The sequence below is a fragment of the Watersipora subatra genome, chromosome 9 (assembly GCF_963576615.1).
Source record: "Watersipora subatra chromosome 9, tzWatSuba1.1, whole genome shotgun sequence".
Classification (NCBI taxonomy): Eukaryota; Metazoa; Bryozoa; class Gymnolaemata; order Cheilostomatida; family Watersiporidae; genus Watersipora; species Watersipora subatra.
The window spans coordinates 62912668-62932169 of record NC_088716.1 but is presented as its reverse complement, the minus strand read 5'-3'; the positions used below and the strand labels follow the sequence as shown (position 1 = coordinate 62932169).

General features: G+C 39.1%; 1 protein-coding gene across 1 annotated transcript in view; it reads right to left on the bottom strand.

Annotated features, from left to right (window-relative positions):
* LOC137405338 (dystrophin-like) overlaps positions 1-19502 on the bottom strand; it is a 91256-nt gene that overhangs the window by 68059 nt on the left and 3695 nt on the right. The window contains exons 2-3 of the mRNA XM_068091568.1: positions 12730-12867; positions 2407-2468 (exon numbers count right to left, since the gene is read on the bottom strand). Of these exons, the coding sequence (XP_067947669.1) occupies positions 2407-2468; positions 12730-12793 (126 nt within the window). The 5' untranslated portion in view covers positions 12794-12867. The remainder of the gene's footprint in view (positions 1-2406; positions 2469-12729; positions 12868-19502) is intronic.

Sequence of the window (19502 nt, the reverse complement as noted above, 5' to 3'; positions counted from 1 at the left end):
AGACATAACTCGACTGTAGGTACTATAGACATGAGAACTAGACATAACTCTATTGTAGATACGGTAGACATGAGGGCTGGAAATAACTCTACTGTAGATACTATAGACATGAGAACTAGACATAACTCTACTGTAGATACTGTAGACATGAGAACTAGACATAACTCTACTGTAGATACTGTAGACATGAAAACTAGACATAACTCTATTGTAGATACTGTAGACATGAGAACTAGACATAGCTCTACTGTAGATACTATAGACATGAGAACTAGACATAACTCTACTGTAGATACTATAGACATGAGAACTAGACAACTCTACTGTAGATACTATAGACATGAGAACTAGACATAACTCTACTGTAGATACTATAGACATGAGAACTAGACATAACTCTACTGTAGATACTATAGACATGAGAACTAGACATAACTCTACTGTAGATACTATAGACATGAGAACTAGACATAACTCTACTGTAGATACTATAGAGATGAGAACTAGACATAACTCTACTGTAGATACTGTAAACATGATGACTAGATATAACTATACTGTATATATGAGTCGTAGACCAAGTACAATGTAAATATGTAACATATGACAGTAGAGAGTTGAATAAGCAACCATCAGTAATGCCTGGTTGTTATGGCCCACAGCATTGACTATATTTGATGAAAAAACGGCTGGTTAGGATGGATTGTGCAAACAAGGCTGAAGCAATGCAGTATCAGAAGAAATTTCCATCACTTCAAGCAGATATCATCCCAAGTTTCAGTTAGCCACTAATTAGAAATATAATCTATAAACCTCAATATTTGTCATTTGTTTGTTGATGTCATAATGATCATTACGCGTAATGTAACGATTACTAAGATGGCTTCAGACATGGCTTTTATTAGTAAAAATCTAGACTAGCTTAAGTTACTAAATTTCCTACTTGGTAATTTTTTTTATTGGCATTCATCTAGTTAAACATATTTTTCAAATAACCACTCAGTACAGTGACAACTCATGGCTTAAAGGTTGACTTGCAACAATATTCACATTACAGTTAACCACTCAGTACAGTGACAACTCATGGCTTAAAGGTTGACTTGCAACAATATTCACATTACAGTTAACTACTCAGTACAGTGACAACTCATGGCTTAAAGGTTGACTTGCAACAATATTCACATTACAGTTAACCACTCAGTACAGTGACAACTCATGGCTTAAAGGTTGACTTGCAACAATATTCATATTACAGTTAACCACTCAGTACAGTGACAACTCATGGCTTAAAGGTTGACTTGCAACAATATTCACATTACAGTTAACCACTCAGTACAGTGACAACTCATGGCTTAAAGGTTGACTTGCAACAATATTCACATTACAGTTAACCACTCAGTACAGTGACAACTCATGGCTTAAAGGTTGACTTGCAACAATATTCACATTACAGTTATTTGGTATCAAAAGATTCACCATGTCTTACTCTGTTGTGTTGTAGGTGCAAAATATGTGGAAATGTGATCACAAGCTCTTAAAAGCTCAAAAATGAACAATTAATCGCAGCCATAACGAAAACGCCATAGCTTGGAGTCTCTTTATTTCGACGACGTACTCAACTCGATGTGGTTATTGTTTTGACACGTGAAATGAAAGGCCAATAAAAGGCTCAATATAAAATGTTTCGTAGCACTAGTTTATGACAAACACTTCGGGTTTTACCGAAAAAGCTCAAAACAAATATAGATGATCGCTACTTTACTGTTTCGCTTCAGTTTGGTCTAATCATCTAGTCGTAATCTGATTATGTGACCCATACTACATGCCAAATAGCCCGAACAATTTCTGCAGCATTTTTGGTCTATCACAGGTGACCAACAGGCTCGTCATGTTTATCAAAGGATGATATCCACTCCTTAGAGCTAAGGTTAAAAAATTAAACGAATTTTTATGATAGGTTTTGAGATATCAGCGCTCAAAGTTACGGCGTTACAATGATGATGAAATAGACGCGTAAGTACAATAGAGATGGTTTTATTGAATGCATGAAGTATATTTGTGAAAATATTTCGACGAATGAGGTTCCATGAAAGTGTAAACAGAAGCCATCGTGTTCAACAACATCCCATTTGAGCCGTTTTGGAAAGGGATTTCAACCTACGACATTTTCGTGATGGCTGCGCTTAACTGTTCATTTTTTAGCTTTTAAGAGCTTGTAATCACATTTCCACGTACATGTACTTTGCACCACACCGAGTAAGACACAGCAGAGTAAGACATAGTGAATCTTTTGATACCAAATAACTGTAATGTGAATTTTGTGGCAAGTGAACCTTTAAGGAACGGCATGTCACACATCCTTATACAGACCCAGAACTAAGACTACGAGTATCAATGTTTTGCTACCTTTTTAAGATGAGTGTTGATCCATCTTGTGAAAGTCCTTTTTTGTATATCTTCTCTTTCGTCTAAAAAAGAACAGCCCAGTTATAATTTTACAGTCCTGAGCAACAGGACTCTTAGCAACTACAGGGACGCTAGACATTTAGTAGACACTTGCTTAGGGGTCCTCCTTGTATTTAAGGTATCTTCTCCCATGTACCCAGCAAATGAGTGTCAGAAGCTTGTTGAAGGCTTTTTGACAGCTCCGAGTTCAACCAACCATGATATCACCATTGACTGAAGATATCACCATTGACTGGAGATATCACCATTGACTGGAAATATTCCAGCAATATTTACATGTACTTTGTTCCTACACATTCTATGTTGATCAACTGGTAGGCACTGCGAGCAAGAATCCAATGCAACCACAGCCTGACTCAAAACCTCTTCATAGTAGCAGCTGATCACTGTGTGGGAGGCAATCAGTAAATATAACTTAGATCAGATGTGTGTTAGCAACAATCATTCCTAAATCGCTTGTGATGATCTATGGCATCTATCGCGATATAGCAATAGTATAGCGATAGTATAGCATGATATAGCAATAGTATAGCGATAGTACAGCGTGATATAGCAACAGTATAGCATAACAAGATGTAACATACTAACAATTATGATCTACTAGACTCAACAAATGTGCTGCAGTTTACCGGGTAGTGACATCATCACTTCGCTATCTCAATGATTGTGACAAGTACTATCAGGTGTGTTAAGGGTGACGTCTGGAGAAGTACAAAGATGGTAACATACAGTACAAGCTTGAATTGAAAAAAATTCAAACCATAATAATGTGAGAATGTAGAGTAAATGATGCAATGGATTAAGTGCTGTGTTCTCATAGTTTGGAGAAATTGTTATCATCTGACCGGATCTTAAACTAGTTTCTTGGTCATGTACGAACACAAGAACCTTCCAATCGTACTCCTAAGGCTCACGCACGACCTTTATTACAACTACGTAATGCTCCTATGAAACGTGCAGTTAAATCTCAGTTTAAAATAACATCTTTACCTACGGGTGTTTCGAAATATGACATAAAACTTGGGCAAATGTTTATATCGAGTTGCGCAGAAGTAAAGTAACAATAACAGCATGTTGATAATAATTATAGCTCTAATTATTTACTATTTACGTTTACATTTTTATACATTCTTGTCTAATGCAGTTGTTTCAAAGATATATGTGATTACATAAGATCATTCATTGTTGTTTTATAGGCTCTGGAACATACCAAACAAAATATAACGTATTCTTATAAGAATATTTGATTCAAGATATGACAATCTCAACATACGGTGCATATAAACTATGATCTCAAGGTTTGACTGTGTATCAATATACAAATGCATGTAATTAGGATGATCATTGCACAAGCCTGACAAGCGTGTCATCGTTTAGAAAGATGAAAACTTTTTATAGCAAGACACAGACAGTTTAAACTAGCAAATAAATTCAAAGTTAGCCTAACCAGTTCAATTAGGCGGAAAAATACAATAATAGTTAGCCAATCAGCATTCGTGTGATAGTTTATCAAATTTATCATCCCTGATCAGAAACAAAACGCACAGTTTGCCTTCCAATCATGCGCTAGAGAATCGATGAGCAAAGGAAGTAAATGGACAAGTGGGGAAAGAGAGGGTGTCTAAGGAGATGTACATGTGGGGAAAGAGAGGGTGTCTAATGAGATGTACATGTGAGGAAAGAGAGGGTGTCTAAGGAGATGTACATGTTGGGAAAGAGAGGGCGTCTAAGGAGATGTACATGTAGGGAAGAGAGGGTGTCTAAGGAGATGTACATGTGGGGAAAGAGAGGGTGTCTAATGAGATGTACATGTGGGGAAAGAGAGGGTGTCTAAGGAGATGTACATGTGGGGAAAGAAAGGGTGTCTAAGGAGATGTACATGTGGGGAAAGAGAGGGTGTCTAAGGAGATGTACATGTGGGGAAGAGAGGGTGTCTAAGGAGATGTACATGTGGGGAAAGAGAGGGTGTCTAAGGAGATGTACATGTGGGGAAAGAGAGGGTGTCTAAGGAGATGTACATGTTGGGAAAGAGAGGGTGTCTAAGGAGATGTACATATTGGGAAAGAGAGAATGTCCAAGGAGATGTACATATGGGGAAAGAAGTGAATAAAAAGTATTGAAAGGACCTCTGACAGATTGCAGTTTTAAGATTGAATAATCTAGCAAAATGCTCAGTAATCAAGAGAGCCTGAAATACAGCTAGTCCACTAAAGATGTTTCTACCACTGTGACTACACACGCTGATGAAATGTAAAGATGGCATGTAGCGTAGACATTTGCTGTGGTTACAGTATGATACACAATGGTTACATAAGAAATCAACCTATGCAAAAAGGCCTTGAGGACAGTTGAGCAATTACATACATAGGAAATTTACATTTACAAATTTACATAGGAAATTTACCCTCAAACAGCAAGTACTATTTGAGAAAGATTGCAATGAAATATAATAGTAACTTAATTCATAACTGTGGCGCCTGAACCAGTCGTGACGTGAGCAACTTTTGTGTCAATGTAGTAGTAGTAATAATGGCATGCTTGCTAATGTGCAAAGGACAGGGGGACAGGGGGACAGGGGGACAGGGGGACAGGGGGACAGGGGTCCTGGGGGAGGCTACGTGGGGTACACTGGGCCTCCAAGCTGTGGTCTAGATCCGAAAGACCCAGCAATTTAGGGTTGAAAGCTTGTTGTCAGATTGACATTAAGCAGGACTCGAACCACCAACCCCATGGTTGATTGTCAAAGGCACTACCACTAGGCCACCCTGTCACCCTACGGCAATACTGTTGTCAATACTTGTCAATTTTGTGTCAATACTGATGCACTTTCATGCCAACTCAAAAAAGACAAAAGCTACAAGTGACAACGAGTCCGTCATTGCTCATGTGTGTATCTCGATTACAAGCGCCTTAACCTCGTAATTAAAATAATCATTTTGGAGTTTTATCAAACAGGAATTGAATGCTTTGATCAATTATGGATGATGAAAATGAGCTTTTCAGTTTTATACACATACTCGTGATGCAATGGCAAGCAATTTATACATTTCGTAAGCGTGTGTAGCCAGAAATATACAGCTTAGTGAGAAGAGTACAGTTTTCTAAGTTTACCTCTCAGCGAGACCACAGAGTCCTCGATGCAATGGATTCTAAACGCACCTGATAATGAAGAAGCCATCATTACACAACGCCATGTAGGCAACAGTGAGGAAGGGATAAAGACTGGCAAAGATATATATGAATGAGAATTGGAAGAGCGGCCCTCATCCGCGCTAATCCTTGTAGATAAGAGCCGAGTGTTTGTGAAGAGATAGATATTCCTCAAGAATGGCCTAAGATGGGCAGAGTATTTTGACATTTACACCGACTTATCATAGCCTAAGTATTGTGAGGGCACTCCTGTAGCTCTATCACCGAGTTAATCATCGAATATAAGCCAATAAAATAATATTCCTACTCGAACTTGTTCCATCACAAGAAATTCTAAAGCAATATTGTACAAAGACCCACTATTTGTGTGTTTTAATATACATTCCTGAGACCATACACTGACCCTAGTGTAACCTTTAATGATCGCATTGGTAAATGCAATAAATATATATTTTTTCCAAGTGCAGACAACTCCATCTTTATAGACAATTGGATATAAACATTTTCTTGGAGGGATAAATCGATTTTGAACATTGAAAACCAGGAACACAAGATTAAACAACAAGAGAGTAAAAACGGGGTATGGATATTGTTGTATTTTGTGTTAGTTGTTTTCTCCTGCATACATATTTTATTGTGTTAGTTGTCTGCCCATGCATAACCTAAGTTCTCAGCATTATGATATAACCTGGTTTCTTGAGGGTTTAATAAAGTTCCCTTCCAGTTGAACTTGCATCAGAATCTGACAGTAATAATTTGTCTGAAAAATAATCCTGGTATAATCCTAAATATTAATGGCTTTAATACTCACATCTGACAAATTAAACATGGTGGCAGCGGTGTGAATGAACATTTGTGTAAGATGGAGGGCATATCACCACCACAACAACTGGATTTAAGGGCAAATGACCTTGCAGGAGAATGGCGTTGCTGGGTACGTTCTTTCAGTGACTATTTACTTGCTATCGATCTAGTAGGAACAAGTGGAGCTAATGAAAGGAGAAAATTAGCTCTATTTAGACATGTTGGTGGTGAAGATGTGAGAGAGCTGTATAGCCAAATGGAGTTCGTAGGCACTGACAATGAAGGAAATCCAGAAGAGATTGCTGAAGGTGCAACAGGCAGGAAAATAGATGATGTCCTGAAGCGGTTTCGAGAATATTGTAACCCAAGATCTGGTGTTATAGTAAGCCGGTATACTTTTCATAACTGCTCACAAAGTGGAGAACCCGTGGATGTGTACTTAATGAAACTCAGGCGCGCAGCTGAGAGCTGTGAGTTTGGCAATCAACGAGATTCTCTAATCAGAGATAAACTACTTTTTGGACTAGATGATCATAAACTCAGGGATAAAATGATGCGTGAACCAGATGAACGTTTAACTCTTGATTATGTTATAAAGGCTCTACGAATTGCCGAGGTTTCTAAGAATGCACAGAACTCCAGTGAAAAGCCCACAGAGGTGAGTTTTGTCACATCCCACAAGAATGGTTCCAAATTAGAAAATGATAAACCAAAGATTTCATGTAACAAATGTGGTCGACGGCATGTTCGAAATCGATGTCCTGCTTTCGGAACAACTTGTCGAAAATGTAAACGGAAAAATCACTGGGAGTCAGTATGTACCAATGAGGTTACTCAAGCCGTAAGCGAGTTACAGGTTGCTGATAATAATGAAGCTAATTCTGACGAAGTGTTTCTTGGCGAAATATTTGACATAGACAGCGTAGGTCTAGAGGCCGGTTCATGGTATTCCAACGTGAGGGTTGACACTGACATTAAAAAGAATCAATTGATGAGATTCAAATTGGACACTGGTGCGGCCCTGAGCGTTTGTGGTCCTCAACATTGCGTAGGAACTCAATACCCATCTACAAAGAAGCTGTATGGACCAGGTCGTACACTTCTCAATTGCATTGGCGTCATTTCTGGTAAACTTACTGCGGGTCGGGAGAAAATAACAGAAGACATATATGTCATAGAAAACCAAAACACCCCGTTATTGAGTAGAAAAGCATGTGAAAGCCTCAAGTTTGTCACCGTTGACAAAAGCAGGTGCGAAATCGGGTCTATACGCGTCAGTGATAGTTTGTTCAAAGGACTAGGTAAGCTTGATACAGAATATTCCATTACCTTGGATGAAAACGCAAAGCCGTTTGCATTGCATGTTCCACGCCCGATTCCATTCCCGCTTCGACAGAAAGCTAATATTGCACTTGAGAAAATGGTTGAAGACGGGGTAATTGTAGCCATAGAGGAACCAACGCAGTGGGTGGCACCAATGGTGGTAGTGCCGAAACCTGGGCAAGACAAGGTCAGGATTTGTACTGATTTCACAGAACTCAATAAATATGTACTCAGAGAAGTTCACCCTATGGCCACAGTAGAGGAAAGCCTGGCATCCATAAGAGGTGGCAAAGTGTTCTCAAAAATCGATGCCAATAGCGGTTTCTGGCAGATTCCGTTGTCAGATGAATCCAGTAAGTTGACTACTTTCCTTACGCATCGTGGCCGATATCGATATTTAAGACTCCCACAAGGACTAAACAGTGCCCCAGAGATCTTTCAAGCTGAAATGAACAGGATTTTGGGGGATCTTGAGGGTCTTATAGTACACATGGACGATATACTAGTGGTTGGACAATCTACAGAACAACACGATTCAAGACTCAGCGTAGTATTAAGGCGACTCGAACAAGCTGGAATGACTTTGAACAAGTCCAAATGCCAGTTTGGGGTATCTAAAGTGCAGTTTCTAGGATATGTCATTGATCAGTTTGGAATCCACACAGGACCAAGAGTGCAAGGCATCTTGGAGTTTCCTACTCCTGCTAATGTAACCGGAGTAAGGAGTTTTCTCGGATTAGCTAATCAATACGCGCGGTTTTCTCCTCAGCTGGCTGATGTTACCAAACCTTTGAGAGATTTACTTCGCAAAGATGTGGACTGGATTTGGGGTTACGGTCAGCAGGAAGCCTTCCAGAAGGTGAAAGAGATATTTGCCAATCCACCGGTACTGGCGACATATGATCCTACCAGAGAGACTATAATCACAACAGATGCTAGTAATCAAGGATTGGGAGCCACCTTAAGTCAGGTGCAACCAGATGGCACTCGAAGACTAGTCGCTGCAGCGAGCCGCTCTCTAAGCGATACAGAACAACGGTATGCGGCTATTGAAAAAGAGGCTTTAGGAGTCTGCTGGGCTCTAGAAAAATTCTCCCAGTACATTCTAGGGATGAAGAAAGTTTTGATTGAAACAGATCACAAGCCGTTAATCACACTGTTCGGAAATCTATTCCTAGACCGGCTACCCGCAAGAATTCAAGGTTTTAAGCTCAGGCTACAGAGATTCGATTATAGAATTACACACATCAGTGGGAAAGACAATATCGCGGCTGATGCCCTATCGCGGAATACATCTACCAAACCTGACGAGGCAGATGCTCAACGGGTGGAAGAAGTTGAGACAGTAGTAAATGGTGGTGTGAGGTTAAATGGCTTAGATACCAGGTTGGAACAAATAAAAATAGACCAAAGAAACGATGAAACCCTAAGCAAAGTGCTTCAGTTTGTCAGTGAAGGTTGGCCAGCATATTTATCATCCACGGACACTCTCATGCAGCCTTATTTCGAACGAAAAGCTTTTCTCTGCATCAACAAAGGGTTTCTGATGATGGGAAATCGACTGGTGATACCGCTAAATCAAAGAAGTAAAGTATTAGAGGATATACACAGGGGTCACCTGGGAGTAACCAAATGTCAGACTCGTGCGAGAAATAGTTTGTGGTGGCCGTGCATGTCCAAAGCTATCGAGACAATGGTTGGCCAATGCCAGATCTGCCAAAAAGACTCTAATACTTCATTTGAAACTCTGAGACCTACAGCCACCCCGGATCGCCCCTGGCAAGTCGTTGGTTCGGACTTATTCCATTTTCAGGGTCAGACATACTTATTAGTTGTGGACTATTATTCCCGATTTCCTGAGATCGCATTGCTGGGTAAGGATAGCACATCTAAGAATGTGATAAATCACATGAGAAGCATTTTCTCGCGACATGGGATACCAGAATGCGTCATTTCCGACAACGGTCCCCAATACTCTGCACAGGACTTTGTGGAATTTGCAGAGACATATGGATTCACTCAGGTCACAAGCAGCCCTCATTACCCGAGAGGGAATGGCGCTGCCGAAAGGGCAGTGCAGACTATTAAGAAAATGCTAACAAAAGAAAAGGATCCTTATCTGGCCCTTCTGGCATTCCGGACATCCCCTCAACTGGGATTATACTCTCCCGCTGAGTTACTGATGGGCAGAGTACTAAGAACCACTGTAACATGTCATCCTGATGCACTGATACCCAAACTACCAGATCACGAGCAATTTAAAAAGAAAAATGACTCGTACAAAGATCAAATGAAAATCAATCATGACAGTAATACTCGCGTAAAAGATTTACGACCGCTAGAGAAAAACAGTGCAGTCTATATACGAGATAACCATCGTGACGGTGTTATAGAAAATCGACCGAATGTAAACAATCGAGCTGTACAAATCACTTGTGATAATGGCAGAATCGTGACACGTAATCGGTCCGCAGTTGTACCTACTCAGCCAGCTACTCCAGCTCCAAATACACTCACCACTCGCTCAGGGCGAACCGTTAAGCCCCCTTCGTACCTTACTGACTACGAGTTGTGAATCCCAACGTACATTGTAAGGTTGCCTGTTAATTAGTATTATACTCATGGACAATATAATCCAGTATAATCACGTTTCTAATATTTTGTGAAAATTAGTTTTATTAACCAACATCATTACATGCTTTGTAATCTAGAAAAGGGATGTTGTATTTTGTGTTAGTTGTTTTCTCCTGCATACATATTTTATTGTGTTAGTTGTCTGCCCATGCATAACCTAAGTTCTCAGCATTATGATATAACCTGGTTTCTTGAGGGTTTAATAAAGTTCCCTTCCAGTTGAACTTGCATCAGAATCTGACAGTAATAATTTGTCTGAAAAATAATCCTGGTATAATCCTAAATATTAATGGCTTTAATACTCACATCTGACAAATTAAACAGATATGATCAGCAAGCACCAGTCCTTCTTTACAATGCAAGTTCGTTTGTAAAGTGAAATATTGGAGCAAGTGGCCTGTAACTGCATTGAATTTAAAACTACAGATACCATAAAACCTCTAATTGAACGCCATGGCGCTCTATTTTTCCACCCTTCCTCTGTAGTGGCGGTCAATTGCAGGCGGCGTTCAAACAGAGGCTGATGGTGTATTTTTCAAGTGGCTCGTTAGAATTTTCGGAAGATAAATTTAGCCTTATATTTAGCTCTATATAGAAAATGTTGCCTATATTTTGCTCTCTTTTTCCAGTAGAGCGATATTAAACACTTTGGAAGCAACAAATCTGCTAACTTAGCTCCCAACTTGTCAAACATCTCTCAATAAACGTGCATCGAGAAACTGAGAAATGTCTCTACCAGTTGATATACAGTATATTGTTTGCAATTGACCTGCGATGATATTATAGCCTGTGTCCTTCTTTGCAATTTGATGAAATTTTCAATTTTTATATCATTCTAAATTTGAAGACATATTTCTATTTTATACCTATATTTAACAGTGCTGCATAAAAGCTTATTGCACCCATTGATATGTTTGCTACAGTTTGCAGTCGAAATTAGCTTTTTATGTGCAATAGAAGTTGAGTTATGAGCATCGATCTATTGTAAGTCATGTTGAGATAGCTGCAAGGATGCTATTACATAACATGCTATAAATCTGCATATTTATAAGTTATATAATGATAATCTATCAAATGATACAAATGTATATTCATGAACAAGTGACATAAACGAACTATACTTATATTACATGCAGAAACAAAAATTAACGTTTTTAAAATAAAAATACTTCCATCGTTTGCTCTGATAGCTGCGTTCTGATTCATGCTTTCAAACATCTTCTAGTTGTCCAATGCCTTCCACAATATCTTCTGACCTCAACTCTCCTTCTGCACTGCTGAACTAGTCGATATTAGTGTCCAAACAATTTTTAGCACAGCCAAACCTTTACGCGCTGCATTTAGCGCAAAAGTTTGCTCGCTAAACGTAACCTTTGGCCCAAAACTTGCAAACTGTTTTTATATGAACGCTCTTTGAAGTATCAAGACTGCATTAAACAAGGAACTACTATTAGCCTGAGATAGATAGTAATTATATCTATGGTGTTGCTTTCCAAGTTCATCTAACATCGTAAATTTAAACCATTTTTTATATAGGTACATGTAATTCGAAGTACTAAGATCACACTAAACAAGGAACTACTATTAGCCTGAGACCGTTATTGATTATTTCTATGGTGTTGCTTTCAAAGTTTCAACGGTAAAAAGCGAAAAAGCTGTGGAGTTGGACCACAAGAGAATTAATTGCTATTAATGTAAACGATTCATTATTAATACGATTTTGTGGACACTCTTCTACTGATCAATTGATATTATGAGTTCATAAATATCAAAGATAGTCAAAGTGGCGGTCAAATGTAGGTGGCGTTCAAACAGAGAGTGGCGCTCTATTTTTCAACCCTTCCCTCGTGGTGGCGGTCAAATAGAGGTGGCGTTCAAATAGAGGTGGCGTTCAATTAGAGGCTTGAATAAGAAATTGAAGGATAATGAAGATAGTAAAAAAAGAATTTGAGTAAAGAATTGAAGGAGTAACAGCAACGCAAAAACCGGAGTGAACAGGAAAGTAAACCTTCAAAGAAAGAATTAATAGACTATGTCAGTGGAAGACGTTGTACAAGTTTTCCATTAACCATCTAAAGAATTATCCCTGTTCACTCGCAACAAACCAGCCAAATAGGCCAGATGGCTAACAAAAAATAACAACCTCACCATATCATCCGTCTCACACTGTACTACACATATAGGATAGGCTTACAGTTTGGGCCTTTTATGAATGATATTAGCGCACGCTTACAAAGGCCAGCAACCAAAACTCCTATGGCCTGAAAAGTCATGCGTAATTGAAACTGTAATGGAGTGATACAAGAGAAGATTGGTAAGCACGCTTTAGACGTGGTAAAACTTATGACTCACCCGCTGTCACATGGATTCTTTCGTGAAACGCATCCAAGGTCTGCTGATCGCTGTCTACATCCATATTAAGTAGCTAAGGGACAAGCAACTGCTGTGCCTGTCAATGTCGAACAGGCTGTCATTTGAGACTCTAACCAACTACAAGTAAAAGCAATTGTTATAGCAAACTCAATCATGCGCTTGAAATACCTTCATCTGTTCAATAACACCTGCACTCACTTGCACTCGCCTCTCTTTCATTAATGCTAATGTACTTGACTTTTGGTGCCAGTAGTATGTACTCCGCGCCGTCTTTGGCCAATCCCTGCAAGCCAGGCGGTGAACCCTAATTTTTTTACTGCAACCGGCTTAGGCAATAGTAGAAAAGGGCGAGAGCGACTGACCCTTATCGCTGCAACAGACTACAGACTCACTTTTGCTAAGGGATAAGAAAACTACAATGAAATTTCATTAAATCTTTCCAATGAATGTCTTATCATCCATTTACAGTTGCATCTCCAAACAAACAATCAATTTCACCTTGAACCCTCACAGCCAATGCTATCTTTGTGCTTCTCACAAGGTTGATATGTGGAACAATTTCAAAATACGCAACAATACGTGATAATTAGTTATCGGGTGCCTAGAGTAACCTGTTGCAGTCAGCAAATGAAGTTTTGGCTAAAATCCTTTGAAACCAAAACTTTGAAAGTAGGATGACAGCAGAAGTCTTTGCAATTTCGCAAAAGTAATGACGGAGAAGACAACCTTGATTTAATCAGGAGTTATTATCTTGTTCCAAATGCTTGCGCACAAGCAGCACAGGTAAATAATGAATGAAATTATAGTAATCATATGAACTGTGAATAACGCACAATGATTGCATTTGTACAACTGTATTAAAGATAGCCTAAGATTTGCCACACAAACGAGTCAACATAATAATCGAGGAGGGAGGCTATTATTAAACGCATGTTCAACTAGCACTGCTAAAAATTCAACTTCATCGAGCTTCGACATTATTACTACTCGAAGGCTATAAGCAAGTTTTAAATATTATATCATTTTGAAAGTCAAAAAATTTGTTACTGCCTGAATTTAAATTTTATTTAAACAAACGCGCTTACATAATTACATAAAAATTACATAAAATTACATTTACAATTACATAAAAAAATTTAATACAAACAATGTACAAGTAGAATTGTCCATCTTTAGCTATAAATGGCCACTTCAAATTCTTTGCTATACACAGCTATATGCAGTAGGGCCTATTGTGAACATACAAACATACTACCGAGGGGTCTAAGGGAGGCAACTCCAAAGTTGGTTGTGGCATACATGTAATTAAAAATGCAAGAGTTATCACTGCAGCACGGTGTCATACCTTCTTTATGAACTGCAGTTACCGTAAGCAGTCTATGGAACTGACTGCGTGCCTCTTTATATCTCAGTCAACATAACAGTTCAGTATCATGAGTAAGTTGATTTAGTACCGGAATAACTACTGAGTGAGTACAGCGTAAGTATAATGTAAGTACAGTGTAGGTACAGTGTGAGTACAGCGTAAGTATAATGTAAGTACAGTGTGAGTACGGCGTAAGTATAATGTAAGTATGGTGTAGGTACTGTGTGAGTACAGCGTAAGTATAATGTAAGTATGGTGTAGGTACAGTGTGAGTACAGCGTAAAGGTCCGGCCACACGTAACGAGTTATTCGTTCAATCTGACCGAATCCACGAATTTCACAGAATTCAGATTTATTCTGCCGAATATCATAGATTCGTCTGAGCTGTGCATGCACACCGAATTCGTTAACGAAACGCTTTTAATTGGCTAACCAATTTTTTTTAGCGAGCACGGTTCTAGTAGCTTTGACAAGTGGTATAGTCCAAGACACGTACGACGACCCACAATAAAAGTATGACCGCGATATGACTTGATACATACGATGCAACGGCCTATATGCGCTATTGTTGGTTCTCTCTCGTTGGTTCACCATGACAGGAACTTCTCATCGTGTATCCAAAATTTTCTTTTATATGTTTTAGAAGCTATGAATTATTTCTTTTTCAATAATAATAATTTCTTTTTATACTGCAAAAGCTCCGTCGCAAAAACAGTCGCTATCTCTAGCGCATATAGGCAGTTGCATCGTATGTATCAAGTCATATCGCGGTCATACTTTTATTGTGTGTCGTCGTACGTGTCTTGGACTATACCACTTGTCAAAGCTACTAGAATCGTGCTCGCTAAAAAAATTGGTTAGCCAATTAAACGCGTTTCGTTAACGAATTCGGTGTGCATGCACAGCTCAGACGAATCTATGATATTCGGCAGAATAAATCTGTGAATTCTGTGAAATTCGTGGATTCGGTCAGATTGAACGAATAATTCGTTACGTGTGGCCGGACCTTAAGTATAATGTAAGTATGGTGTAGGTACAGTGTGAGTACAGCGTAAGTATAATGTAAGTATGGTGTAGGTACAGTGTGAGTACAGCGTAAGTATAATGTAAGTATGGTGTAGGTACTGTGTGAGTACAGCGTAAGTATAATGTAAGTATGGTGTAGGTACAGTGTGAGTACAGCGTAAGTATAATGTAAGTATGGTGTAGGTACAGTGTGAGTACAGCGTAAGTATAATGTAAGTATGGTGTAGGTACAGTGTGAGTACAGCGTAAGTATAATGTAAGTATGGTGTAGGTACAATGCGAATACAGTGCAAGTACAGCCAACCTTATAGATGCAAAGTTACTTTATGCCGAGATTTCTTTGGCATAATAAAAAACTTGTTTGTATCGCCACCTCGGCTCTATGCTAAAGATAGGCAAATAGAGATGTCACCTTGGCAATACAAGATCTGGACAGTGCGCAAGAAAACTACACGAACATAAAAATTTGCCTAAACTATATAATTATCTAATTTTTGGATGTTTTTATATTTCATTTTTACTTATTACATCTAGCCTCTCCAAATTAAACACTTTCTTGCTCACTCTCCACCTCATGGTGATTACTGAATGAGCGTGTACATCTTTTAAAACACTTTGTTCATAATTCGTTGTTTTGTTTTGAGAAAATTCTTGTCATCTTCCTTTGTCCACAACTAAACCTACTCGCACCAGTCTTCATGAGATTTTCATGTGATCGTATGTGTCTGGTTCTGTGATCGTGTGTGTCTGGTTCTGACATCTTGTGTGTCTGGTTCTGTGATCGTGTGTGCCTGGTTCTGTGATCGTGTGTGCCTGGTTCTGTGATCATGTGCGTCTGGTTCTGTGATCGTGTTTGTCTGGTTCTGTGATCGTGTGTGTCTGGTTCTGTGATCGCGTGTGTCTGGTTCTGTGATCGTGTGTGTCTGGTTCTGTGATCGTGTGTGTCTGGTAGTCTGCGTAAATGATACACGCTTCCACATCTTTTGGTCAATTTTGTTGAAACTTCCCATGTCTATGCACTGCGTTTTCCACCGTGTCACTAAAAGTATTTGGTTTCAAAACTCTGTCTGTTTCCTCAGAACCAGCCTCTTTTAAACACCTACCTGCAGACTAAGACCTACCTGCAGACTAAGACCTACCTGCAGACTAAGACCTATCTGCAGACTAAGACCTACCTGCAGACTAAGACCTATCTGCAGACTAAGACCCAACTGCAGACTAAGACCTACCTGCAGACTAAGACCTACCTGCAGACTAAGACCTACCTGCAGACTAAGACCCAACTGCAGACTAAGACCTACCTGCAGACTAAGACCTACCTGCAGACTAAGACCCACCTGCAGACTAAGACCTACCTGCAGACACTTGCAGACCACCTGATTGACAATGAAATAATCCCAAACAAAACTACGACTTTGAAAATCACTTTAGGTGTTGAGTCAAATTTGTTGTCTGCCAAAAGTTCGGTGACCATAAGCCGATGTTTGACTGTATATCAAAAGACTATCAAAGACAACAACTCCAAAACAGAATTATTTTTGTTTTGCAATCTTATATGATGCCACTAGCCTGCCTACTCGTGTGGAGAAAATACGGCGTAGGCCTAAGATGTTGTTAGTCATGTGTGGCTAAACATGATGCTACCGCTGAGCTGTCAGACCAGATGCAGTTAGATATCTCACTACAAGACAATGACTATGTTTCCATGATGCACAGTGCTTCGGAGTTGCGCCCTCTCCGAATCATGGAAACGGCGTCTTCGCACTGAAATCACTGCGCACTGATCAGTGAGAAGCCAGTCCAAATTCGCTGCAAGGAAATAGCAATTGCGCAGTGGCTGCGCATAGCTCTCATGCCGTGGAGACGGATTCTTCGAGGGCCATAAACTAGTACAAATGTTATTCCGCTAATCTTGTTTTTTTCTATTCTTCCGATCTTCTTTCACCTAAATTTAATTATGGTCTGCACCCACGAGAATGATGAGGTAATTACTTTCTTAGACTTTGTTATCGATGCCAACACTTTTCGAAAAATAGGTGGCAAGTCCTAAATTACCGTTCAAATAATATATTACTTAAAAAATACTTATTAAAAATATATTACTTTGTAAAAATTGTGTTAAGGTTTGTAAAACCTTGTGAACGTGTATTGTAAATAAAAGTATAATGATGACAGAAGCATAAAAAGACCGTTTCTGACGTTCGGTATCCATGATCGATTCAATTTCTCCATCAGGCGATTCGATTTATACAATTTCTCTTCTCAGGCTAATTTGCGGAAAACCACTGCGCAGCATGGAAACGTACAATCCTCTCGACTTCGGAGGGGGCTGCATCGCAGTACTGTGCACCATGGAAACATAGTGAATGTGAATCCTAATTGGCCCACTGCCCATGTCCACAATTATGTATAAACTATCTTATAAGATCATCTAGTAGCGCCAGTGCACTTAGTCACAACAAGTAGCTAGACTATACCTACATTATACATTTCATTGGTGAGCGTCGCCAAGTCTCGATCGATCTTACTAAAATATAAAATTGTAACATTCATCAGGAGGCACTTCAGAAAAAAGAATATTCTAATTGACCCCCTTTCATGATGTCTCATTCTAAGCATCTGTCAATGTCAAGGTAATTACTATAGCAGTCATGCAAGACCTGGGCCATTGTGAGCAGCATATAGCAACACCAACATAAAGCAGCAGCATATAGCTACAGCAACATATAGTAACAGCAACATATAGCAGCAACATATAGCAACAGCAACATATAGCAACAGCAACATAGGCTCTCAATTTATATTGTTGTGCTCCTCTATTCTTTTTAGCTTGATCGCTTATGAAAGCGATGAAAGTTTTTAATTATATATCTATTACATTGCGATGATTGATAAGAATACCATTAGCAAATGTTTGAATTGATATTATAGAGATGACAATTCCCGCACAATATCTGCTTGACAGGATCAACTTTTAAAAATTTGTCGTAACGATTGTGTCGACTTAGTTCTTGATGATCCTTTCTCGCAATAGCTAGATTTTTACCAAACTTCCAATGTATTGATCCTTGGATGATTAGCGCCATGAACGGTGGCTAGGTGCCTAGCATAGTTTCACGAAACAAGTATAGCCATCATACATTACCTGTATTTTGAATACAGCTTTGAATTTTGGCAGATACATGATTCCTTTGAATATGAGAAACATCTTACAAAACTGCTAGTTGCAGATTACCTACTAACTAGGACCTACTACCAATGTGCTCATCCGCAGGACTTACCATATGTATGCCATCATTTGTCCAAGCAACTTGTCTACACAGAATTTTATTGGTACCTGCGCAGTTTTAATGAGGTTGTTCAGTATTGAAACACCACTTTTACATTCGACATTTTACATTATTACACCATTTATAATGGTGTTCAGATAATTAATTTCAAAAAATATGCATCTCTGCAAACAAGGAAAGTGAGACAAACCAGATATTGGGAGTTGTATGTTCGCATAATGTAATACGCCTTCACCGCAGATTATTTCGACACTATAACACTAGAAGAACAATCTGAAGTGGTGTTCAATTGTCTGCGCAATTATTGAACATAAAGAGAAAACAACTGCAGCTGCACACATTTAGATGTACTACAAGTAAATGTATGGTAGATAGAAATGTATTTGGACTTCCTGTGTTATCTGAGAAATACCTGAGAATGTTTATGAGTATGGCAGGAGATCTACTGAAAAATAAAGTTAACTCCCAATAAACCTAATGAACAGAACAAAAGCTATCTCTGTACTATTTCTGTTCACCACTGTCTAATTAACTAAGTCAATTAAAACTGTCTTCCAGCTCTATGGATATCTCTACATATGGTACCGTTTTAGTAGCAGTGGGCAGTAGAAAGATCATACAAATGATAGACAGTTGGCACCAAACTATAGCGCCAGTTAATGAGGCCTTCACACAAGAGACTGCATATGTTACACGTTGGTCCCAGTGGCTCCACAGGAAGCGCTACGTACGACTCACAGCGCATTCCAAAGAGCTTGACTAGGCAGGCAGCTAGCTCGTGTATCAGCTTAACTATATATGACAATTTGTGGGTATTTACTCATCTAGACAAGGATACGCCGCTGTAACTGAATGCTGTAGATGTTAGGTCATCTAAGCAGTAGAAATCAACAGCAGCCTCAGTAACTTGCACCTTATAAATAACCTGCCATGTACCGGCTTCCTCTCGCCAGCTGCTATAGCACAACTAGTAGCGCTACAGCTCTTCGCAATAAATATTTTTCTGCACTTTCTCTCGCATATAACTTATTTTTGTGTCATAATAAGACCTGTAGGCTATTTGTTATTGA